The 24908-nt window shown below is 40.5% G+C and overlaps 1 protein-coding gene across 1 annotated transcript; it reads left to right on the top strand.

The window, feature by feature from the left end:
- Nucleotides 1-18: 18 nt before the first annotated feature.
- Nucleotides 19-24742, top strand: CRYZ (crystallin zeta). Its single transcript, XM_044749146.2, has 9 exons — nt 19-151; nt 5391-5514; nt 6935-7087; nt 10516-10679; nt 15258-15309; nt 19187-19336; nt 22537-22638; nt 22739-22834; nt 23271-24742. The coding sequence occupies exons 2-9, from the start codon at nt 5404-5406 to the stop codon at nt 23430-23432; spliced, it is 990 nt and encodes a 329-aa protein (XP_044605081.1). The 5' UTR covers nt 19-151; nt 5391-5403; the 3' UTR covers nt 23433-24742.
- Nucleotides 24743-24908: the final 166 nt, after the last annotated feature.

Genomic DNA, 24908 nt, shown 5'->3' with positions numbered 1-24908 from the left:
CTCGTCGTTCCGAACTCGGGAGATTCTCCCGTCGTCTTCTGGGGGCGGGGCGGGGCGGAGCCAGCAAACGGTGAAGCGGGCCAGGCCCGCCCCTCTTTTCTGTAGAAGCCGAAGAACCCTCGCAGATTTTGATTCCCCACTCTAGAACCAGGTAAGTAGTTGGAAAAGTCCCCATAGTTGTTCAGGCAACGGTCCTCCTCGCCACTCGTCCCTAGGGAACCGAGCTGATTTTGGCTGCGCTCTTGTCCTGCCGGAGAACCAGTGAATTTCGGACTCTCGCCCGAATCCCGTCCCTCCAGGGGCTGCAAGTTCTTCAGCCGTAGAGCTGCAGGGTAGTTTGACGTGCTGGTCTTGAGCGCCCAGCCCCGGCTGTTCAGCGCGGGGCGTCCCGCGCCCCCCCCCTCCCCGCCCGCCCCCCGATTTCCCTATGGTGAAGGCGGCCGTGGACGGCGGCCGCAGCGCCCCGCCGGGCGAGGGGGGTTGCTCCTCCGCGGCTCCCCAAGCTGCGGGCTTCCCAGAGCTCTTTGCGCCCGGCCCTCCTCCTGCTTTGCCATCAGGGGTGCCTTCTTACTTTTGGAAAGAAATGTGTAGGGTTTTATTTTTTTGACTTTTTTCCCCCGTGGCCCCTACCTAGAATAATCTTCAAAGGAAAAAATTACAAAACTCTGTTAACACATCTTGGGGACTTATGCACCTTCCCCGGTCGCTGAGATTGATGATTGAACCATCTGAAGGCTAACCTTTGGACTGTTTGTGCGCAGCTAGTGGAAATGGCTTGTGATTCCCACTGAAGCCGCTGGGACGCCCCGCGAGTGTCTGGTTAGGGGCAGCAAATCCCACTGAGCCTGGCCCCCCCCCCCCCCCAACACTGGCGAGCAGCCTGCCCCATTCCATCCAATCTTTTCATCAGAGGACCTGGGGGCAGTGGGTTGGAATTTTCTGTTCAACTCCTCCTCCTCCACCCCCTTTTATCAGAAGTGGACACTGAGATCCAGACCAGTGAAGTCACCTGACAAAGTCACCGAGCCAGGAAGAGACTTTTCTTTGGCCAGTTTTAATTTTTTTCTGGGTTAAGAATAATAAATGTTTACGTGAGTCATTCTTGATCAACAGCAGCACATTTTTAATTAGTGGTTTTTCCAAGTTTTTATTTCTTGCCAGAAATTCTTATTTAATTTTACTTCTGCTTTCCTCTCATAATGTGGCTTTGCTCTGGCTTTGTGAATTGGTCTGTTCCTTCTGTGTTAAAATGTATTTCTAACATTTTTCATATTCCTTTAATTTTCATTTAAACTAGATGGATTCAAGCGTAGCATGGAAAAGATCACTGAGGATGAATTTTCAACTCTCTATTTTCTGGATTTGTAAAGTATGGTTGGCAGTCTTTCATAGGTGAAAAGTAAAACCAAATATTAAACCAAGGAGTACTCTAAATAATTTTTTAAAGTTTATAATTGATAGATAGAAAAACCTGTTTAAGTGTCGTTTAATTAAAAAACACAAGCAGGGCACGGCCCCGTAGCCAGGTGGTTAAGTTTGCATATTCCACTTTGATGGCCCAGGATTTCGCCCATTTGGATCCTGGGCGTGAACATGGCACCGCTCATCAAGCCATGCTAAGGTGATGTCCCACATGCCACAACTAGAAGGACCTACAACTAGAATATACAACCATGTACTAGGGTGCTTTGGGGAGAAGAAAAAGAAGGAAAATGAGATTGGCGAAAGATGTTAGCTCAGGTGCCAATCTTTAAAAAAAAAAAAAAAAACCACAAGCAATTTGACAAGCCTGCTGACTGCAAATGATTTCCTTTGAGTAATAGTGCAGCCAGGTATGCTGTGAAACGCTCACCATGTGCTGTGGTAGTTAATTTTCACAAGGATCCTATGCTAGGTAGTATTGGCCCCATTTTATAGATAAGGAAATTGTTAGTTTTCCTAATAGAATCATGCCCTAATTTATGAGCATTTGAGAAATTTCAAACTGTAAGCAGATGCCTTAATCATAAAATATGTAATCCTCCTTGCAGGTTAGTTGAATTTCATATTTCTAGCTCAGTCTGTCTCACTATCATCATTATAAAGTATATCTCTAAGAAATTAAGGGTCCTCCATGCCAGCATTTAAAAGGGTGAGATGAAAAGGGTGGTACAGTAAGAGAAAAAAATCATCTAACAACACTTAAGGTTGTTAAAAAACAATTCAACTGAGTAAATTTGAAGATCTAATTGGCTTTATTCAACGATTCATGAACTGGGCAGCATCCCATTTAGCAAATTGAAAAGAGCTCCCAGGAGCTGTACAAAATGGAAGGCTTTTATAGGCAGAAGGGGGCAGAAAAAGGAAGTTTCTAACAAACAGTGGATTATTTCAGACAAGGTTACCTTCCATTGGGGGAAGCACAAGGGTCTATGATGTGGATCACCACTCTAGTGCTGCCCAGGTGATTCCAGATTAACTGGTTAAAGGTCACGTTCCCAGGACAGGCTGAAACTGCAATTAGGTTAGATATGAAGTCTTGTTTTGCTGTCATGAGGCAAGTGACTCCATTTTGGGCTTGTTTCCTTTTTTAAAGGACTTGGGTTCTAGCTCTGCTTCTTTGTGACCCTGCTGAGTCTCTTAACCTCTTGGAATGTTTTCTCCTCCATAAAATAGATGGCGTTTTATTCCCATTTCTGCATACAATTAAATGGTGGTTTTAGTAACTTGCTTCTCTACATGTTGTAAAAATAATTATATCAATGGATGTCAAAGATGTGCTTTTTAGAAGAAATCAGGTATTGCAGGGGTTTAAGAGTCATAATTACTATTAGTGTGTTGTGTTTTTTCTTTTTGTTGTTCCTTTTGACCTAACATTCCAAGAGGTCAGGAGACTCACCAGGGTCACACAGAAGCAGAGCTAGAACCCAAGTCCTTTAATTTTGGTTTTATTATCTCTACAGTTTTTTGAGGATAATAGTGATGTCTGTTGGTGAAAAGATAGATGCGAGTGTTTGAAAGAAAGAAATAGGTAGGAAGTAGGTAGATATTGAAAGTGGATAAAGAGCTACGAATCTTCCATGGCATGTGTGTACATGTGTGAGAGAATGAGGGCCCAGAGTGAGCAGCAGCTAGGGGAGGGGCTGGGCACTTTCACGTTGCCCTTTGGGTTCTTGAGTTTAGGACAGTGCCTCGCTTACAGCTAATGTTCAACAAAACAATGGATGAATGAATGAATAACAACCGGTGTTTTGTAGTAGTGTTTTTTTTAAATGATTCTCTAGACTGCAAACACTTTGAGGCTAAGGACTTTTTACAACCAGAGGCCTGAAATAGTGTTATATTCAATCAAAGATGATTATAGAATAATAGAATTTGGAACATTTTAATTAATAAGAAATTGGAAAGGAGAAAATAGATGGGCCAGGAATACTGATATCTACTATATATAGGAGTAAACATTTGCCAGGTTCTGTGCTTGATCTGTCGTGTCTCCAGCACAGTAACCCTGAGTGGGAGCCCAGTTTTCAGCTGAAGAGGCTCAAAAAGTTGACTACCTTGCCCAAGGCAATGTGGCTAGTAAATGATGATAGAGCTGGGATTCATACTGAGAGCCGCCAGATTCCAAGGCCTGCACTCTTTCCATAACACCTTGTCGAAGACAAGAAGGAAAAAAATAAGCAGCTGTGTTCTTATTTCCAGAATGGAAAACTTTGATCTGGGCAACCTTTTCTTTTTGTTTTATTTTTCTTCATTTTTCACTTTATTGTCTAAGAAATACCAGCTTGAGTGAAGACCCAGACAGAAATGCAGCAATGAGACGTTGGGTAGGTGTGGAGTGAGCTGCCCTTCTCAGTCCCGGCTCTCTGCGTGGGTCTTCCACACCCAGGGCCTGCCCAGCTCCTCCACAGGCGGTTAGGTTTATGACTTCCGCCTGCTTCTGTCCCCTTTTATTAGAGGGCTGGCCTTTGGGATATCTCATTGCTAAACAACCTTTTAGCAATGGAAAATTTACTCTCCTCTGTGCTACATACTATATTAAATTATTTTAAATACAGGGTTTTAAAATGACACAACTTCCGATTAATTATGTCAAGAACTTTTCATTAGTAACACCATCAAAATGCCCTTGATTCCCCCGTGCGTGGGACAACACTTAGGAGTTAGCATGGGCTCTGTTCTGAGTAGCCCTGTGTCGAACTTCAATACAGTAAAAGTCTGAGTTCTTTCATCTCAAGTCCTAGTTTCTGCAGCTCTTTCTGACGTTTCAGCTGCTTGTGGTTGATGCATATGATTATTCCAGAAGTTAGCAAAGATGTTCTAGGTGGTGGCAGAGTCTAACAATACTTGATGTGGGTAATTTCAAGAAATTTTGATAATGCACAAATAAAATTATGAAGATAGTCAAAACCCTTTCATTACATCTCTATAGGTATGGAAGATTTCCCAAGTTGTCTAATTTTATGTACAAATGTTCTTTACCTTTTCTTTGAGTTTATTTTACTCTGAGTTTCTTTTCATTTTAATATTAACAGTGGTAGGACAGAAAGGTTAACTGTGAATTACCCTTGTAATTTACAAAAGATCACATACAAAGCAGTGTTTTTATTTTCTTTATTTTTATTGAAGTATAGTTGACATACAATATTTTGAAAGTCGTGTTTTTAGTTTTTAATGCTTTTCCTCCTTTGTTAAAATGAATGAACTTCCTAAAGCCAAGTGCTTCCACGTTGATTAAAATCCCAAAAACTTAATGCTGAAAGGAAAAAGCAAGTTGCAGAATTAAGTGCAGTACGAGCCAATCTAAATAAAGTTGAAAAACATGCAGAACAATAGCACGTATCTTTTACTCCTGCGTCCACGTGAGGTAGTGGGAATGACGAGCATGGGGTCCATGGTAATACCGCCTCATTAAAAGGGCGGCACAGAAATGGAGTTGGGAATGGGTACAGGAGGCTTCAGTTATGTCTATAACATGTTAAGTTTTTAAAATGTTAAGATTTGTTAAAGCTGGGTGGCAGGTAAATGTGCTTATTATATTCTTTATTTTTTTCTATTTATCTCATGTTAATAAAACTTACATTAGCTCCTAAAATTTCCGAGATGTTGGAGCCCAAGCTTACACAAAAGGGAACCTAAGTATCATGCTATGTCTATCCAGACATTTTTGTTTGCATGTTTGATTCCCTCGTGGCAGGCCGAGTCCCTACAGGAAGTAATATGAAGTATTTTGCTTTGTGAGCTGAAGGATTTGTAAGATGAAAGGTCCTTAAACTTGAAATGAGATCAGTGGTAGGCTCATGATTTAAATTGTTGTTTGAAAAGTTGTTTGATCTGCCCCCTCCAGGGGAAAAAACATAGTGAGAGCCTAGATACAATAGGACAATACATGAATTTGTTTTTTTTTTTAGTATCTAGATCACCATGGCAACTGGACAGAAGTTGATGAGAGCTGTTAGAGTTTTTGAATTTGGTGGACCAGAAGTGCTGAAACTCCTGTCGGATGTTGCAGTACCAGTTCCAAAGGACCATCAGGTGGAAATAATTACTTAAAAACAGGCAATAATTACCCTGAGTGTGAGTCTCTAGCACATCAGGTTAATGTTCGAAAGAAGCATACTCACATTTGTGAAGACACTGAATTAGGGCAAAGTTTACGCTGTTTGTATCTACGAGCTCTGACAGAGAGAACTTAATTCTAATAATTAGTGGAGTAGAGGTATGAAAAGGAGTAACATCGTGTTATGAGAAAATTTTTGAAGTTGGGAATCATCTACACAGTGCAATAATTGAATTTTTCTGAATGAAGTCATAAGTCATTTTGAACAAGTTATTCTTTTACAAACTTTCATGATTTTTATTTTGTGCGTGGTAGGAAAGCAATTTTCTTCTGCATACGTGCTTTTTAGCATATGATTTAAAAGAATTTAAATGTAGAGTTAAATCATTTCTGGTGACTTTTTCAATAAAAATTATGTATTTTTATTACTGTACCTTCCATGACTCCCAAATCTAATTTCCTTAGCAAACCTTATGAGAATTTTTACAGTTTGGCCATAACCTATCTTTATAGATTTATTTCTATCACTCCTTCTCGATAGACCGTGCTGTGACAGCATCGAGCTTTATCTGGTTTCCCCAAGAAGCTCTTTCATTGCTTCTGTTTTTGCACATACTATTCCTTTGACCTGAAATAGCCTTTTTCTCCCATTCCAAAAGAATTCCTGCTCATCCTTTAAGGCATGGTTCAAATAGCACTTCTTTTGTAAGGCTTTCCCTTACTCTGATAGCAGAAGTAATCATTTGGTATTAATTAAGGTAAAATTAGCTTTTATAGTAGATGTAACCTCAAAATCTCAGTGGCTCAACAATAGAAAATTATGTCTCATGCACTAAATTCCAAAATTCTACAATGTTCTTGGGTAGCTTTCCTCCAACAGGGATTTGGGGACTCGGGCATATTCCATCATGTGGCCCTGCCACCTTCAACGCCTGTCCTCTGAGGTCGCTGTGAAAGGGAGTGAGCACAGTGTGGATTGCCTAGGAAGGTCTTTATGGGCCAGGCCTGAAAGTGGCTCTCATCACTCTTGCTCATGTTCCGTTGGCTAGAACTTAAACATATGGCTACTCATAACTGTGAGGGAAGCCAAGAAATAATATTCTTCCTATGTACCGAAGAGCAGGAGGAAATAGGTTTGATGAGCACATAGTGGTCTCTGCTACACATCCCCTCAAATATTTCCACCACTGTTTTCCCAAAATGTTTTTAATAGCACATAAACCATTCTGTCACATCTTTTCATTTATTTGTTGGTTTGCAAAACTGGAATGCGAGCTAACTGAAGGCAAGGTTTTTTCCTCCATTTTTATAGCTCCCATAATCAGTACAGTTCTAGCATAATGCTAAATGAATACCTAAATGCTCTATGTGAACTTAAATACATTGTTATTGCAGGTTCTAATCAAAGTCCACGCATGTGGTGTCAACCCAGTGGAGACATATATTCGCTCTGGCACTCACAATATAAAACCAGTCTTACCCTATACTCCTGGTTCAGATGTGGCTGGGGTGGTAGAAGCTGTTGGAGATAATGTATCTGCTTTCAAGGTATTACATTTTTAGTTATTTCTATTTTGGCTTAATATTTTTTCTTAAAACATTTTAATGTAGCTTTAAAATGTATCTGTATTTAAGTCTTTAAAAGGCCCCATTACACAATTTCTACCACTTGGGGGACTCCTCTAGTCAAGAAAGAAATTACCTTTATCCACAGGCCTTGCTTGTTTGCATTGTTGGGAATAAGTGCTGGGTGATTTCTGGATCTTCACATCCCCACAGAATTGAACTATGATCCTTTTGATTTAACGGAAATACGTAAGGAAAGAAAACAAGCAAGGAAATTAAACTATTTCCTAACTCTTGATAACACACAAGCCAATGTAATCTTTAATTCCTTCTCTAAATTTAGCTTCACAGAATAAAAGGAAGGCTAAATCTTTTGAAGAAGTGAAAATGAAGAAAATGCAAGATCACTATGCAGTTTTAGAGCTCTGACTCAGACCAAGGGGACTGAGTCAATGACAATGTTATAGTGAGGGCTTTTGTTATTTATATGCCAAAAGACTTAGAAAACGTAGAAGCATATTCATGGTCTAGCATCTTTCCTCATAATTCCTTGACCTCCTCAACTTTGGCAGCACATATACCAAAATTGGACTGAGACTGAGATTAATGCTGCCCTGCACAGGAAGAGAGGCGGATTCCCACACTTTCCACTCCTCAGCCTGTGGCAATCTGGCTTTTGCCCCCATCGCTTCACTGGAATGATTCTTGGATTCTTGCTAATGTCACTAATGGCCTCTATATTGCTGGAGTTAATGGGCCCTTTTATGTCATTATCTCTCTTGACTTCTCTGTGACATCTGACACTCTCAGCCACTTACTTTTTCTTAAAAAAACTTTTCCTTCAGCTTCTGTGACACCATTGTCTCCTGCTTTCCTCCCTGCTTCCTCTCCGGGCATTCTTTCTCAAGCCTCTTTTTCTCTGGGTGCTCCTCAAATCTTAGTGTTGCCCAAGGCTCTCAGTCCCTACTTAGACATCTGCTCTTTGTATTGTTACCTTCTTCTTATCACGCATGATGTCTTTAGCTTAGAATTTTCTACTAAGCTCTAGACCTGTCCTGTCCAATACAGTAGCCACTAGCCGCATGTGGCTATTTAAAATTCAAATTAAATTAAAATAAACAAGTCACTGCCTCAGTCACACTAGCAACATTTCAAATGCTTAATAGCCCCATGCGTCTGGAGGGTCCTGTATTGGGCAGAACTGATGTAGAACATTTCCGTCATCACGGAAAGTTGTTGGAGAGAATGGGACCCACACTGTCAGCCTCTAGGAACCCCTTACTCCGTGTCTAAAACCGAGCTTGGCTTATCTCCCATCAGATCTGCTCCTCTCTCTTGTGACTGTCTTGGTGACTTCTGGGGTTTGACTTACTCCTTTACTCTCCCTCACTCAGCTTTCCCCTTACTAAAACCCTTTTCTCTCTCTTCTTTCTAATCCCACTGCCTGTAGTTTCATTCAGGTTATTTTACCTAGTCCCTTACCTGGATTTCTGTAACAGATGCTTAATTTACCCCCCCCGACCCCGGCCCCCCTTGAATCTATCCTTGCTTTCTAAGGAGTAATTTTCTGAAATGTAATTCTGATTGTTTTATACCTCTGTTTTAATTCTTGCATTAATTCCTTGTAGATTTCAGGGTATTGTTGAAACTGCTTATGTTTTGAAGGAAGATTGTTTCATGCTCTCTCTCCCACCTTTCCATTCTTATCTCCCATTCCTTCTCGCCCTGTAGTTTATTCTTTAGTAATGAGTTTGGTTCTTCCCTGCGCATCCCATGCTCTTTCATCTTTGTGTCTTTGTTCATACTGCTTCTTCTGCTTGGCAGGATTAAACTGAAACTTATAAACACGGATTCAAGGGATTTTACACCCTAGCTTTAATTTCTTTTCATTTTACCTCCTGAAGCTATTACATTCCATACATCGGACCACTTACTCATTGGGGATGAATGCTGGCGATTTCTCAGCATCTGTTCCTGTCACTATTCCTTTACTTTGTCTTCTTCACCTCTAATGACTCTTCCCAGTTATGCTTTTCAAAATCTTGTCCTATCCTTCCAGACCGACCTCAAATATGAGCTTCTCAGTGAAGCTATTCTTGATTCCCTCAACTGAGAAATCATTCCTTTCTTTTTCTTATACTTATCTTTGATGGCTCATCATGTTTGCCCTGCTTTGTAATTCCTTCTATCCCTTTCTTCTCTCTCTTCCTAGAGTTTAAGCTGCTTGAGATTAAGGAGCATGTTTTGCTATTAATAATCCTCACAGAGCTTGAAGCAATGCTTCCCATATAGTGGATTCTTAGTGAATGTTTGGGTTATATTGAAATCAATGCAAGATGTTTTGAAGCTATAAAAACAGGATTAATCTTAACACAGTCATTCTTGACCATTTGCAGGCAACGCTGTTAGCACTGATGCTTACCTTTGACTCCTCGATGCCTTTGAATCTTGTTTGTCAATCCCCTACTGCACAGTGCTGTTACTTTTTCAGATCTCTTTATAATAGGACAAATTCAAGAATGCTGAGAGTTACTGCCTTAATGTTTTGCTTATTCCAAGGAATATTTACATTTTTTTTCAAGAAAGAGAAGTTAGGGCAGGTGTCTGCAGTGGGCAGGCTGATTTCCTAGCATGCAGGTCCTACTGGGCAGGCCTGTCACGCTCACACAGTGCCTCACCTCACCTTCCGTTACACATCTGCTGTTCAATAGAGAGGCCCTGGCAGATGTTTATGGAGAGTTTGCTGTATTTGTGGTGCCCTGACAAGTGAACACACCTATCCTGGCTTATCCTGCTGTTGGGATCCGGGAGGAGTTTCCTGCTTTTTGGTATATGCATGCAAAGTGAGCGAAATGCTGGTTGAGGAAATCTATGGAAAGGATTTAGAACAGGTATTTAATGTGTGGAAGAAACTTTACATTTTATTTGTTTCTTCTCTGTAGTATTTTAGGCAAAAAACGATTTATATTAACTGCCATTTACTGACTGCTTGACCTGAGCAAGTTACTGAACTTCTTTTTGCCTCAGTTCCCTTACCTGTATAGTGGGATTAGTCTAAAATGGGGATGATAAAAGTTTTTATCTCATAGGCTGTTGTGAAGATCAAATTAAATGTTACTCAGAAGAGTCTTAATGCAGGGCCTAGCACAATGACCTCTCAGTAAAGCCTAGTTATTCATTCTAGGGGTTCTCTTGCATCTTTTCCTATTTCTCTTAATTTTTCTTCTCACCGGTTCCCATTAATAAAACATTTAAAAATGTTCAGTACTTTAAGGTTATTTTTATAAGACTTTAAGATGTAGAAAACAATATATGAATACTTCTTGTTAAAAAGGCTGCATTATAAAAGATTGTACCCATTTTGACATTTTTAATCCCTGGTGCATTTATGAATTTATTGCTTTTCCCAGAAAGGTGACAGAGTTTTCACTACCGGCACGCTCTCCGGGGGCTATGCAGAGTATGCTCTTGCAGCAGATCACACTGTTTACACGCTGCCAGGAAGACTGGACTTTAAACAAGGAGCCGCCATCGGTATCCCATATTTTACTGCGTACCGAGCTCTGTTCCACAGGTAATTATATAGCCCACACCAAAGAGGGCAGTACTAATTGCCTTCCTTCCTAACATCCGTCCATCCATCTATCTATCATTTTTGGTTACCAATTAGTTACCATTAAGCTTTTATGGTGTACAAGCTGTGCTAATTTGGGAGATTATTCTAATCACTGGGGATACAAAGAAGAGCAAAACACTGTCTTTGTCTCCAAGATCCTCGTAGTCTAGTTAGGGAGATATACATAGGAATACTATTTATATACAGTGTGAAAAGGACAGTGACAGAGATGTCCGTAGGGATTTATGAGATCACAAGGGATGTGCCCTGGTGATGAGGTAGAGCTTCCTGAAAAGGTGTAAAACTTAGATTATTTTAAAGCTACGGTTTAAAAAATCTCATTATCCAGCCGTGGAAACTAATTGCTGCAATTTGAAAATGTAGTATAGGGCCCCACCCTAGACCCACTGGTCAGTTTCCATGGCTGGGATATGAGAACCTATATTTTAATCAAATTCCTTAGGTATTTGAAAAGGATCAGAATTAGGAATTGCTGGGGGAAGAGTAGCTGGGAGGGGAGAGAGCATTCTAGACAATAGGAGTAGCCTAGTGTTTGGGGAAAAACATGGCATCTGGGGAGAGCTGTAGCAATTTGGTTTTGTTGGATAGAAGATTTTGAGGCAAAGAGTGGCAAAGAGTAAGGTTGGAACATAGTAATCTCTCAATAAATGTTAGCTGTCATCATCAAATAGGTAGATTTCAGATTCTCAAAAGCTAGATTATAGAGCTCACACATTGTTCTGTGAGGGATTGGCGTCATGAAATGCTTTATTCAGGAGAGTGTTAGTGTCATGTTTGTGTTTTAATGAGATCACTTATCTGCTGTGTAAAGGATGGATTTGATGACAGGAATGGAGAAAGAGATGGAAGGATCTTATAGTAGTGTCCTCTAGGCCAAATTCTTATGGGCCAGAGCAAGGGTCATGCGAGAAAAGGTAGAGGGGAAGGCACAACTATTAGGGGGTAAAATCAGGACTATTGGGTGACTGTTTGCATGTGAAGAATGAGGGAGAGGAGAGCTAGAACACTTCCAGCTTTCTAGCTCGAGTCATGTCTAACTGTGACAAAGAAAAGGAGGAAAAACTTTTAAAGGGAAGCTGAGTTCAGTTTTGGACTTGAAACCGACATGGATGTCATAATGGAGAAGTCCAGCAGCCTGGTGGATGAAAGTCTGACACTTGAAGGCTAGGGATATAAATTTGGGGATATCAGCATGTGGGTGAGAGTTGACGAGATAAAAGTGATTGAAATCCCTCAGGGAATGAGAAGAACAGCGGAGTGAGAATAGAACCTTAGTGAACATCAACATTTAAAAGTGTAGTCAGACATAGAGGTCAGAGTCCTAAAAGAACCAAAGAGAGTGTATCCCAAGGCCAAGAGAGTCTAGAGGTCATGGTGTCCATTAAACGTCTGTTAAGCTCATGGGCTTTGAAGACAGGAAGACTTGGGTTAGAATACTGTCTTCCCTGCTACTAGCTGGAAGACCCTGGTCAAGGTTCTTCCCTGTCTCATCTGCAGCTTACTGATTGAAAAACTAATAGCACCTTCCTCATAGGGGTGTGGTGAGAATGAAGTGAGGTAACACATGTAAACCTCTTAATACAGAGCCCAGCACAGGGTAAGTGCTCAATCAGCATTGATAGTGTTAGGGGTGGAGGCTGGTATTGCTACCAAGGAGGGAAGCTAGCTGTCAAATGCAGCAGTGAATAAAATGACAGTTGGGCTTAGCAATTAGGAGGTCATTGGTGACTTTAGTTAGATCATTTCAGTAGAGTGGTGGGACAGGAGCTTGATTGAGTAGGTTGAAGAAGAAAGAGGAAATCAATTCCTTGAATGGAGACTATTCTTTTTAAAAATGGGGGAGGCAGAAAGGAGGGAGTAGAAGAGTATTTGAGGAAAGTGTGGAGACAAAAGGGTTTTTTTAAGGATGGACAAGACTGAGAAAGGATCTAGCAAAGAGGGAGAGATTGAAGGTTTGGAAGAGAGGGCAGAGTGGCAGATGGAACAAGATCCTGTATAAGGCAAGGTGGAAAGGACTTATGACACAGGTAGAGAGATTGGCTTCAAATATCGAAAGGACAGCTCATCCGTTAAACCTAGAAGAGGCAAAGATGGTATAATTATGGAAGAGTTTGTGGGGAGGGGATGGGATGTTGAAGGAACTCAGATGTGATTCCTTCACTTTTCATAGTTAAATAGGAGATAAGTGACCTTTTGAGAATCAGAATGGAAGGGGCACCAAAATGCATGGTCGTGTGATTTCTTTTTTTCATAGACTTTAGCCATTTGGATAAATTATCAGGGAAGTTAGATTTTAATAATAATCCAGGTCAGGAATATTAGTGGCAAAATAGACTAGTGCAAAGGAAATGAGAGCACTGGAGAGAAAGAGAGAGAAGTTGGGGCAATCTACTAGCGGGTCCAGGCTGGCTGGGGAAGGAAGGGAGGCCAGGAGCAGCAAGTGGGCAGAAATAGAGCAACCGAGAGACAGCAGTCTCTGTGAATCTTGAAGCTGAAGACAAGGTTTTTAGAAAATACGGGTTTACAGAATTAGGATAGGAGATTGCTGTGCTAATATTGATTTAAGTGTCTCATATTTCTCAGGTAGAGTGGTCAGGGGTGTTACCAGGTTTAGCCCTGGGAGTGGCTAAAGTGGAGGAGAATTCAGGAATTCTGATGCAAGGTTTTCCTCCAGGCACATGTTGAAATCTCCTTGATTGGGCCTGGATTTGAGGTGGAAGAGACGGCCTATGTGCCAGGTACTAGTCTTTAGTGACTAGAAGGGAGTCGGGGATAGCAGCATGGAAGGCCAGGCCATGTGTTGGAGCACCTGCCATGAGCCTCAGCGGGAGGTGACTGTATTAGTCAGGGTTCTTCAGAGAAACAGAACCAAGAGAATGTGGAGGGGAATGGGGGTGGGGGGGGCGGGGCTGTTTTTGAGGAATTGGCTCATGTGATTGTGAGTCTAAAATCTGATAGGGTGGACCAGCAGGCTGGAGGCCCAGGGAAGGGCTGCAGTTCAAGTCCAAAGGCAATCTGCTGTCAGAATCCCTCCTTGTTTGGGAGAAGTCAGTCTTTGTTCTGTGAAGGCCTTTCAGTGATTGGATGAGGCCCGTCCACGTTATGGAGGGCATCTGCTATTCAAAGTCTACCAATTCAGTGTTAAGCTTATCTGAAAAACACCTTCACAGAAGCATCCAGAGTAATGTTTAACCACATGTCTGGCACCATGGCTCAGCCAAGTTGATACATAAAATTAACCATCACAGTGACTCTACATAAGGATAGAAGGATCCTAGCAGTGGGAATCTGGGAAGGGTTAGTCCTTTTTCTGCACCCACCCCAGGCCCAGGGGTTTAGGAGAATGGGCTCTTAGTGTCTGAGGGGTTGTTTATAAGATAAAAAAAATTCATTAGGAAGTATTTCATAGCCCATAGAGTAACTTTAGTTATCCTGTTCCCTTACATTTGTATTATACTTTTTAGAATGTAAAGTGCTTTGGTGACAGCTATCTCCGTTTATCATTTCATACCCTCAGTTTAACTCCCTGCCCTCAGTGTCCTTATCTCCAGCCCAGAGTGTTGGAGAAATAATCTTTGTCTACTGCTCATAATTGCCATTTGTCAGCAGTTAGCACACAGCCTCGAGCTGGACTCCAGGTTACTGTGTTCTCACGCCCAGACTGAACATGATGTCTATACAGGGTGGCCGCCCCTGTTGTTCTAGAAAGTGAGATCCGCCCTGAGAGGCAGATCTGGATCACACAGCAGCTGCTGGCTTGTGACATTAGCACTGGTCCGTCTGGAGTAATAAAGCAGCCCCTGTCTGTCTTGCTGCAAGTGTCTTGTTTTCAGTAGAACAGAAAAGTAGTGGTATGAACCAGAAGTAAAGAGAATATGTCATTTCACCAGAGCACCCTTAGAGGGTGCAAGGGAACCTTTGTGACAGATTTACTGTATTTCTTGCTCTCCTACCACTGCTGACTCAGCTTTGCTTTCTGAACCGAGGGCTTACAGGCTGTGCAACCTGGTGTTTGAGGCATGGAGAAGGAAAAATGTTCTTTAAGTAGTCCAGCCGCTGTGTATACTTGGGTGTTACTCTGGAGCACAGAGTGAGACTGGGCTATAATAAACCTGTTTTGAGACGCTGTCTGTGGGAACCTGTGGGAATGAGAGACTCCAGTGCCTCTTGGTTCAGCAATTTCACTGAACACACCTGCACGGAGTGCAGCCTCTTAGAGGGTTCCACCCTGATGTGACCCTGACACCCAGCACAGTGCCTGGCACGTAGCAGACTCCCAGTAAACATGTGTCGAATGAATAAATGAATTGAAATTTCTTTTTTATCTGTGACTCTGAAGAACCATTGTTTGAGCCCATGGAGTTTGGAGAATATCTTGGGTTGCGTGTCAGGATGAGTTTCCTCTTTGGGTAAGTGGTAGCTGAACTGAGGGTAGAATTTCCTTAAGGATGGTGAGAAACACCTGAACTTAATTAGCTCCAAAGGCCGGCGATGAGCCTGTGCTTTGTTTTGCAGTGCCCAGGTGAAAGCTGGAGAAAGTGTTCTGGTTCACGGGGCCAGTGGAGGAGTAAGTATTTTTTTTTAAGTTTATTTTTAAATGAGCTTATGTTTGCGGGTTTCATATTCTGTTTCTTTCAAGTCAGTTTTAAAAGCCAAATTTATAAATATAGTCAAGGGCGCTTTCTCCCTTTGTGTCATGAAGCTTCTTTAAATTGTGTCTTCTGAAGGTGATTCCTTGTCATTAGTTTAGCATTTCTTGGTTAATAAAATTAAACAGGTTACCCCATCAAAAATGTAATATATTAGGTTTTACCCCTTATGTTGGGTGTGGACAAGATAACCCATCTTTGTTTTTGTCTTCAGGTAGCAAATGTTATAAGAATATTTATTTAGAATTTTAAAGAGTCCTTGAAGGTTAATATAAATTCCATATTCCCTTAGATAAGGAAAGTAGGCTCATTAAGGCTTTACCTGTGTCACCCCAGACAGCACGGCAAAGCCACACCGTGAATCCTTAGTCCTTCCCTCTCCCTTCCACTGCCTGCCTGCTGCGCTTTGATGACATTCATGGAGTGCACAGTATACGGCTGTGTCCTCAACACCGCAACCCCTGGCTTAAAATGCTAATGGAGGGGCTGGGGAGGGAGGACTCAGAACTTATCAAATAAGCCCTTCAGTGAAATCACCCAGTGCCGGGCTGTCAGAAACCTCTTCAAGAGACAGGCTGTCAGTCTGCCTCTGAGGAGCTTAGGGGGAAAGTTAGAGCTGTGAGGTTGGAATTTAACAAGAAATCCACATGACCTCTATCCTGCATGGAGAGGCTTTAGAAATTTTGGAGACAAGATTTCAAATTTTTAAAATAAAGGGCCTGGGGCTAGATGGCTCACCTTGAGAAGCTGGTTAACCCTTTCAGAGCGCTGTGTATTCCGGAGAGTAGATTGAAGGAAGTAACCTATCAAATGGCACATTGTCCCCGGAATAATGAGCGGCATTCTGAAAATGTGAATTTACCTCTAAAGGTGGCCAGGTAATACAAACAGAGAATTCAGTCCATTGTGTTTCTCTTACTTTAGATTGGTGAATCACAGGGTTTCACCCCCAGCTTCCTCTGTACCGCAAATAGATCAATTCTGAAGGATTTCGCAGATCAGACTATTTACTAAAAAACACCAAGATTGTCTGTATGGGGCTTGGGAAAATATGAAAGACATACCTTGGAATAAACTCCCATTGTTTAGCTTCACCAAAGAGGCTATTTTGGGGTTAAATTTTAACCCTAAATAATGAAAGCATCTGTCAAACACATGCATTTATTTAAATTTCTTTGGCTTTCAGAGAGCTAACCTTGTGCTCTGTATTGAGGGAGAGATTTCAGTAGGAAGGGGAGAGAAGAGTTTAAAGAAAATCTCTTTTTATTCCCTTTACCCTTTTGTCGAAAGCCTCGTTGCTTCACCATGACTTTTTTTTTAAAGGCAAAATCCGCCCTGTTCTCTGAGCTGGCTGAGTTTGTTAAATCCTCAGCTGGCAGGGGTGGGCCGGCGGCCCCAGTGTGTGCAGCGCTTCTAATGCCGCCTGCCCTATCACGGGGAAACAGCGCCGGGTTTTGTCTTGATTCTGTTTGTACTTTCTGTCCTCATTTAATTCAAATTCCTTTGGGATTATTCTGTGTATTTAAAATGGTGTGAAATTTATGAACACAGCTATTATCCAGATATGTTGGTGGGGAGTACCCTACTTTAGTGTCAGCAAAATAAATAGAAGCAAAATATTTGACACATAATGGTACATAATCTATTGAAGGAGTATTAGTAGCGTAATTGTTGACAAGAATAGAATAAATAGTGTCTTTAAAATAGCTATTGAGTGCCCCTTTAAAGTGGTTAGAGCATAAGTAGATGTATTTACATTAAATCTTTAGTTTAAAATGTGGTTTTAATAGAGGCCTAGTTCTTTTTAAATCGAAAATTAAAGTAGAAAAAAAATCAATCATGCTAACCCCATAGTGATTGTATTTCATGGGATCGACTGTCTCTCCCCCTCATCAGTGAGGTCCATGTGTGTGTGTTGTGGTTCAATCAAGCAGGTCACCGCCATCACCCAGCTGAGTTCAGGCTCATCACCCCCAGACGCTGTACGGTCCTGAAGGTCTGGTTCAGGCCTGGGAGTCTGCGATTCTGTTACAATTTTAATTAGTTTCTGTCATCATTTTTCGGTTGTCACTACTGGGTAGAGGTTGGCATCTAGTGGGTGGAAGCCAGGCATGCTGCCAGCCATCCTTCTATTCACAGGATAGCCCCACAACAAGGAATTCCAGCCCCAAATGTCAAAGGGCCAAGTTTGAGAAACCCTGCTCTAAATATACCTGTACCGTTCGTTTGACATGTAACCAAACATGTATTTCCTAGTACAATTTAAATAATGGCCTTTACCTATATTCCTAACTGCTTTCATTTCTCCTTTAAGCACATTTATCTGATGATCTAGTGATTTCATCTGATCCCATGGCTTAAATACCATCTATAAACTGATGAATCTCAAATTTATATTTCCAACTCTGAACTTTCAACTCCATACCTGTATTCAGCTGATTACTGAACATCTTCAGTTAGGTGAGCAGTACGCAGCGCAGCGTGTTCAAAGGGAAGTGATGCTCACACAGACTTGATCCTCCCTCTTCCTCAGCCTCGGTAATCTACCCAGTTAATCTGGCCATAGACCTAGGAGACATCCTTGATTTTTCTCTTTTCCTCACCTCTCACATTCAGCCTCTAAGGAAGGCCCGGTCTTCCTATTCCCATTTTCCCCTCACCTTTCTTTTTGCCTCTCCTATAATTGGAGTGTTCTTTTGAAAGCCTAAATCGGATCATATCACCCTCCTGCTTAAGCTCTTCAGCAGTTCTGCATAGTTCTTCAATATACTCCAAAGTCTTTACCTCCAAGGGTCTGTGTGCCTGGCATCTCTATGTCCCTGTGGCTTCACCTTCCACTGTCTCCCACGTGCCCCGCCCTCAAGCCACATTGACCCTCTTTCTGTCCTTTGAACACCCCAAGCTCATTCCCATGTCACCAGGTTCACCACAACATTCTGCCCACGACGTTCTCCACGAGGTTTCCCACACCTGCCTGTGGCTCATCCCTCACTTCATTCAGGTCTCATCTCTTCCGAGTGGCCTTTCCTGACGACCTAACTAGCCCCTCTCCCTCTCTTTCTAACCCAATAGACTGTTTTTTTTCATGGCACCTTTAATTTTCTGAATTTACTTTATTCATTCATTTGTTAGTGTGTTTGTTATCTTCCCCCTTCCTTAGAATGTCGGTTTCTTACATGAAGTACCATGTCTAGCACATAGTAAACTCTCAATGATCATATATGGATAAATAAATTAATTTGTCCATGTACTTGTCTCTTCCACTTAAATGAGAGCAGTCTTACATTTGTTATATAGTATTTTATATGTGCAGTTAAAGTATGAAGTCAGCATATTTGGATTATCTTTAAGCCCATCCCCCTTTGTGCAAAGCAGATGCTAGGTAAACCCTTTCATGCAGTGGTTAAAAGCTCAGGATCTCCAGTCCAATCTGGTCCAGCTCTGGGATTGGCCCTGATTCCATCTCCGTGACCTGAACAAGTTACTTACATTTTATAAGCTTCAATTTTCTCATCTCTAGAATATGGATGATAGTAGTATCTACTTCACAGGCTCATTCTGAGGATGAAATAAAGCAGTGCATAGGAAAGCTTTAGTTTGGTACCTGACACATCCATTGTAAATGTTCCATAGAACTTAGCCAGTGCTGTTCTCGTTTCTTCATTTAGACTCGAAGTTCCTTGAGGACAGGGTAGGACCTAGAAGCACCTTGAGTTCACTATATGTATTTAATAAATGTTTGCAGGGATGCAAAGAATCAAAAACTGCTGTGTTATATTTTGTTTTGTTCTTCAGGTTGGACTAGCAACATGCCAAATTGCTAGAGCTTATGGCTTAAAGGTTTTGGGCACAGCTGGTACTGAGGAAGGACAAAAAGTTGTTCTGCAAAATGGAGCCCATGAAGTGTTTAATCACGGAGAAGTTAATTATATTGATAAAATTCAGGTAAAATTGTTCTACAATTTTCTAGTAAAATTTTATTTCTTGGGAGACTTGCATTTTTTTGGTAAGTTCTTTTATCAACTACTCTCTTAAAGTTCTTTGCTCCTTTTTTTAATGCGTATGTGTTTTTTTATGCCTATGTGTGTTTAAAGTTTTAATTAATTTAAAGGGTAGAGATGTCTAATTTTCAAACCTTCACTATCATTTCTGTCTTATGTTTATCAGATAAAATATAGCCTTTCTAGAGTCTTATAGCTATAAAAATTGGTACTCCTTAATGCAAATCACATTTGAAGTAAAGCCAAAGCTTTGTATTTGGAGTTCTGAGGTGTTCTTTATTTTCTTTTGACATCTGTATATATTGTCAAACAATCACCATAGTAAGTCTAGTTAACATCTGTCACCACAGAGTTACAAATTTTTTTTCTTGTGATGAGAACTTTTAAAATCTCCTCTCTTAAGAACTTTCAAATATGTAGTACAGTATTATTAACTATAGTCACCATGCTGTACATTACATCCTCATGGCTTATTTATTTTATAACTGGAAGTTTGTACCTTTTCACCCCCTTCACCAATTTCGCCCACCCCACCAACCCCCGCCTCTGGCAACTATAATATGTTCTTAATATAATTTGTATTGGTGTAAATTTTCCATGGAAAGTTAGGTGTCCACAGATTACAAACTGGATCTGTCTGGCCTAGGGAATAACGTTGATTATTAACTGGATGCTTTGGAGGAATAATGACTACCTTATCCAAAGTGGTGAGGCAGCTTTAGTTAGTTGTTGCATATATTCCATTACTGCAAGAGAATTCAAGAAGATTCTGAAGTTCTCCATATGTACTGTTGTAGCAATTTACTAAACACTGATTACTTTGCTAATCCTCAAACTAGTTGCTCATGTTGAGAAAGAATTAGAATTTTTCAGGTGCTGATTACTGTGTAAACTAGGTAATTACCAACTGAGGAACAATATGAGTGAGAGTTTGTTTATTACCACCAAATCATGAGGCCAAGAAAACTGAGAAAAGGCACTCCTTCATTATGTTAGGAAACCTAAAATTAATTGAGTATCCACTCCTGATGCCATTATCCAAGAGTATTTACAAAGGCAAAAAATGGCCAGCTATTTTAAGAATATATTTTTGTTTTGCAGTAATGTAATTTTAAGACCATGAGGTCTTGTAGCTTCCATCTCTTCTGTTGGTTCCTTCTGCTTAAGTCTCTCTCATTCTTCACGTCATTCTCTTAACCTTTTATCTTACCCCACTCCTCTGCTTTACCACCAAACTTCTTGAAAAAGTAGTGAGTACTTAATCCTTTCACTTCCTTACCTCCTATCACCTCACATTGCTTTTTACTTCCACCCTCACTACTTACACTGCTCCTTAGAGGTGCTAAGCTCCTCTTACCAGTCTGCTGTTCTTGTCTTAGTCCTCATCCTGTTTGAGTTTTCAGCAACAGTTGACCCTGACCACATCTCCTGGAAGCTGGTTCTCCTCTTACTTCCCTGACTTCATTTTCAGTCCTCTTCCTCTTCGTATTACTTAATGTTGATGTTCCTTAGGTTTTTTCCCTTGGTTTCTCATCTTCTCTGGTGCTAGCCCTTCATCCCAATCAATCTTATATATGCCCATGGCTCCAGATAGTACCCGTATACTGTGGATTTCCAACGCTGTCTCTGCCCTCATCAGCCTACTCGACATCATCACTCATCTGGTCACCCAAGACAGAAACGCATGTTTCATTTTTTATTTCTATCTTTTAATCACCATTCTCCCCCCCACCCAGGAAGTCGGTCATCTCATTCTATCACTTTCATCTCTCACATGCCTTTCATATATAGCTCTTTTTCTCTATGCTCTTCACCAGTGTGACTGAGTTTAGTCCTCAATCTCCTCAGCCTTGACTATTATTTATCACTGAGCTTATATCCCCTTCTATCTTCTCTGCTGCCTCCAGAGTTATTTGGTTCACCTTTAAAAAAAAAAAACATACCTCCAGAAATAACTAAAATGGGAGTTTCATGAGGATAGGAATTTTTGTCCCTTGTTCCCTGCTGCACCTCCAGAGCCTAAAACAGTGCTTGACGCAAAAATTAATTAATACTTGCCCCCCAAAAGTCCAAATCCTTCAACGTGGCATTCAGTGTATTTTTACAATTTGTACCAGTTTACGGTCTCTTCCTCCCTCTTCCTTCCCTACCCCCAGCCTCCCCAGCATACTCCTGCTCTGCTGGGCTCCTTTCCAATCCCGCCTTGTACTCTCAGTTCCTACATCATTGCTTTTCTGTTTCTTCTGTCCAGATCATCTCTGCTTCCCCTTGCTCCTCTTCCTTCCTTTGTGCTTAAGGAACTCCTATTCATCCCTTGGTGCCCACATCATCATCTCTGTGGAGCTTTCTCTGACCATTACAGGTGATCAGAGTTGTAACTTTTTTTTTCTCTATAGCCTATGGTTTATTTTGGCTAACGTAGTACTTAGCCCATTACATTACAGCTATGACTGTAGAATCTTCCATCTTTCTCCCTGGCTTTGTTTTGAACTCCCTGTGTCCATCTTTGAATTTCCAGTACCTAGCACAGTGCCTGACATAGATATTCCTTTTTTTGTTAAAATAAAATGAATATAAGGCAGATATGTGTAACTTATTTAAGAACTAGTTTTGAATGTTGGGAACCAACATCTGAGAGCCCAAAAGAAAAGAAGTAGTATGCCAAGCTGACTATAAACCACTGGGAACGAAACTGAATGCCGGCAAAAAATCTTGCGACGCCGAACAGCCAGTGAGGTTTTCTTTTGTTTTTCAATAAAAATGGGAACCCCGTTGGGGTTTTGGATTTTTAACTTGTTTGTTTTCTAAGAAAATACAATTTGAAGATAGAAAATTTTCAACCAAGGAAAAAGTATTTTATAGTCAAGTTGAGTCTAAGCATCTAAAAATTCTAGACAAATGTTATTTCATTATAGCAACTTATTTAGTACAAATGTTTATCATTTTAGATGTTGTGGCTGATACCTTAGAATTACATCAACACTTTATAAATAGATCATTTTAAAATTTGAATTATTAGTCTTAAACCTACAGTATTTTATATCATTTGAAACACATTTCTGTAATATATTGGACTATGATAACTATTTTACAGTGTTTTTTAATTGTTTTCTTATCTTGCTCTGCATTCTTTTATATAAATAGAAATCTGTTGGTGAAAAAGGAATTGATGTGATTATTGAAATGTTAGCTAATGTAAATCTTCGTAATGATTTGAATCTTCTGTCACGTGGAGGACGAGTAATAGTAAGTATTTCATTTTTTTTTACCACTTTGACAATTTTACCATAATTTAACACTATTTTGCAGTAATCTTTAACCATAGATGTGTTATTTTTCGTAATAGGTTGTTGGCAGCAGAGGTCCCATTGAAATAATCCCACGAGCCACCATGGTAAAGGAATCTAGGATAATTGGAGTTTCTCTCTATTCATCAACCAAGGTAGGAAAAGAAGGGATTCTGGTTTTGGTAACTTAAACATTGACATAATTTGCCTAGTCAGGCACACTGAAAGTTTAAGTAAATGTTAAACATAGTTATCTGACTACGCGAATGGGTTAAGGATTAGTCACTAGAAGATAACTCGGGCTACAATATAATTTGTTTTCCAAATCAGGACACTTTTGAGAGAGATAGGAGATACTATTAGTAATTACTCCAGGACAATAGGTATTTTGTGAACTGAGACCGTCTCAGACAAATTGGAGTTACGGTTGCCTTATAGAAAACTACTTTTTCTGCAGTTCTGGGCAAGTTGACAAAATCCACACATTTGTAGGAAATCTTTATGCTCTAACTCTTAGATTCTGAGAATTTTTAATGCTTCTGAAAATTGTCATATATTCCTCTACAAAAAAAACCTTTTTCTTTCACTTAGGAGGAATTTCAGCAGTATGCAGCAGCCCTTCAAGCTGGGATGCAAGTTGGTTGGTTGAGCCCTGTCATAGGTTCTCAGTATCCACTGGAGAAGGTGGTCCAAGCTCATGAAGATATCATTCACAGCAGTGGGGCTAAGGGAAAGATGATTCTTCTCTTATAATGATTAGTTCTCTCTTGTGTTTCCTATGTAATGAGAGGTTTCTTAGCCCTTTCACGTACGCCATCTGTGCTTTATTTAGCATTCATTTGATTCAGCGAGTTTCTTGTATTAAAAAACAAGATTTATCTTTAGCGATCATAAGCTTTGGATACAGGTTATTTTATAGCTGGCAGTACTCTCTAAGCCTTTCACCTCAAATCAAGAAGTCTTCATAAGAGGAAGTAGAATGTCAGTGATCATAGCATTGAGGTGCATTACAGAAATTCCTAACTGATACTTGATCGTTAGTTCCACACCTTCAAGTAAAACATTCAAATTCAAAATAAGCCTGCTTGATTTCCAAGCCTGCTTCCCCTTATAAAGGGTCTTTACTCTCTAATTAGCCGAGAACTGTATTAGACTCTGAAGATTTTCTAGACTAAACAAGACCCCTTTTCCAAACTAATCTCATCTAGATCTGCAAGTATCTTGGAAGGGCAAGATAAACAATGTCCAGAGAAATTTTGTTAGTTTTCCAATATTTCCTGCAATTTTAGAACATTCACTATGTTAGTGGTTGATTACCAGTGATCCATAGATTCTATGAGGACAGCAGCCTTATATTTGGTATAATATGATAGTAGGTACATAGTCTCCAAATAGATACTTCTTGATTGATTGAATTTTCAAAGTAGATTTAGAATTATCTGTTTGGGGGCCAGCCCTGTGGCTGAGTGGTTAAGTTCCCGCACTCTGCTTCAGCAGCCCAGGGTTTCGCTGGTTTGGATCCTGGGTGCGGACCTAGTGCTGCTCATCAAGCCCTGCTGTGGCAATGTCCCACACAGCACTAGAAGGACCTACAACTAGGATATACGACTATGTGCTTGGGGACTTTGGGGAGAAGAAAGAAAAAAAAGATTGGCAACAGATGTTAGCTCAGATGCCAATCATAATAAAAAAAAGAATTATCTGTGTGATGGGGATGATATAAACAAATTTGATACAATAAGAATGATCTGCTTTTGCACAACCAGAGGCACTCACAGCTAGAATATACAACTATTTACTGGGGGTCTTTGGAGAGAAGAAAAAGAAAGAAGATTGGCAACAGTTGTTAGCTCAGGAGCCAATCTTTAATCTGCTTTTGTTTTCACAACATGGTAACCTGCAATAAAGTCTACAGGGAATTAAAAACTGTGTTTGTCTATTTTGTCTTTATGTGGAGCTTGCCTTACCTCTCTTGCACAGCTCCTGATGGTTGCTTCATAACAGTGTTCTGTGCTGAAAGTCTTTATCAAAACTAATAAAGGGATGATTCCTTAGAAACCTTACCGTCCGTATTATGTCTGAGGAAATGGAGTTTGATTGTTATTTTTGTTTTTCTTCATATGAACACAGTCTTCTGTTGTTGCATTATGTGGTGGATTCTCTTGACCTAAGTTGTTCTGTTGAGTGACAATTTCTAGTTTGAACATGAAACCTGCTTTAATAGTGAAC

The sequence above is a fragment of the Equus asinus genome, chromosome 16 (assembly GCF_041296235.1).
Source record: "Equus asinus isolate D_3611 breed Donkey chromosome 16, EquAss-T2T_v2, whole genome shotgun sequence".
In the NCBI taxonomy this organism is placed as follows: Eukaryota; Metazoa; Chordata; class Mammalia; order Perissodactyla; family Equidae; genus Equus; species Equus asinus.
The sequence above is the reverse complement of the archived record's forward strand: the minus strand, read 5'-3'. Positions and strand labels throughout refer to the sequence as shown.

Excerpts from the sequence above, each read along its gene's own strand:
- CRYZ (XM_044749146.2), top strand. The coding sequence starts at position 5,404 with ATGGCAACTGGACAGAAGTTGATGAGAGCTGTTAGAGTTTTTGAATTT. Across the intron at positions 15,310-19,186 it reads TTCACGGGGCCAGTGGAGGA|GTTGGACTAGCAACATGCCA; the intron begins GTAAGTATTTTT and ends TTTGTTCTTCAG. Across the intron at positions 22,639-22,738 it reads CACGTGGAGGACGAGTAATA|GTTGTTGGCAGCAGAGGTCC; the intron begins GTAAGTATTTCA and ends TTTTCGTAATAG.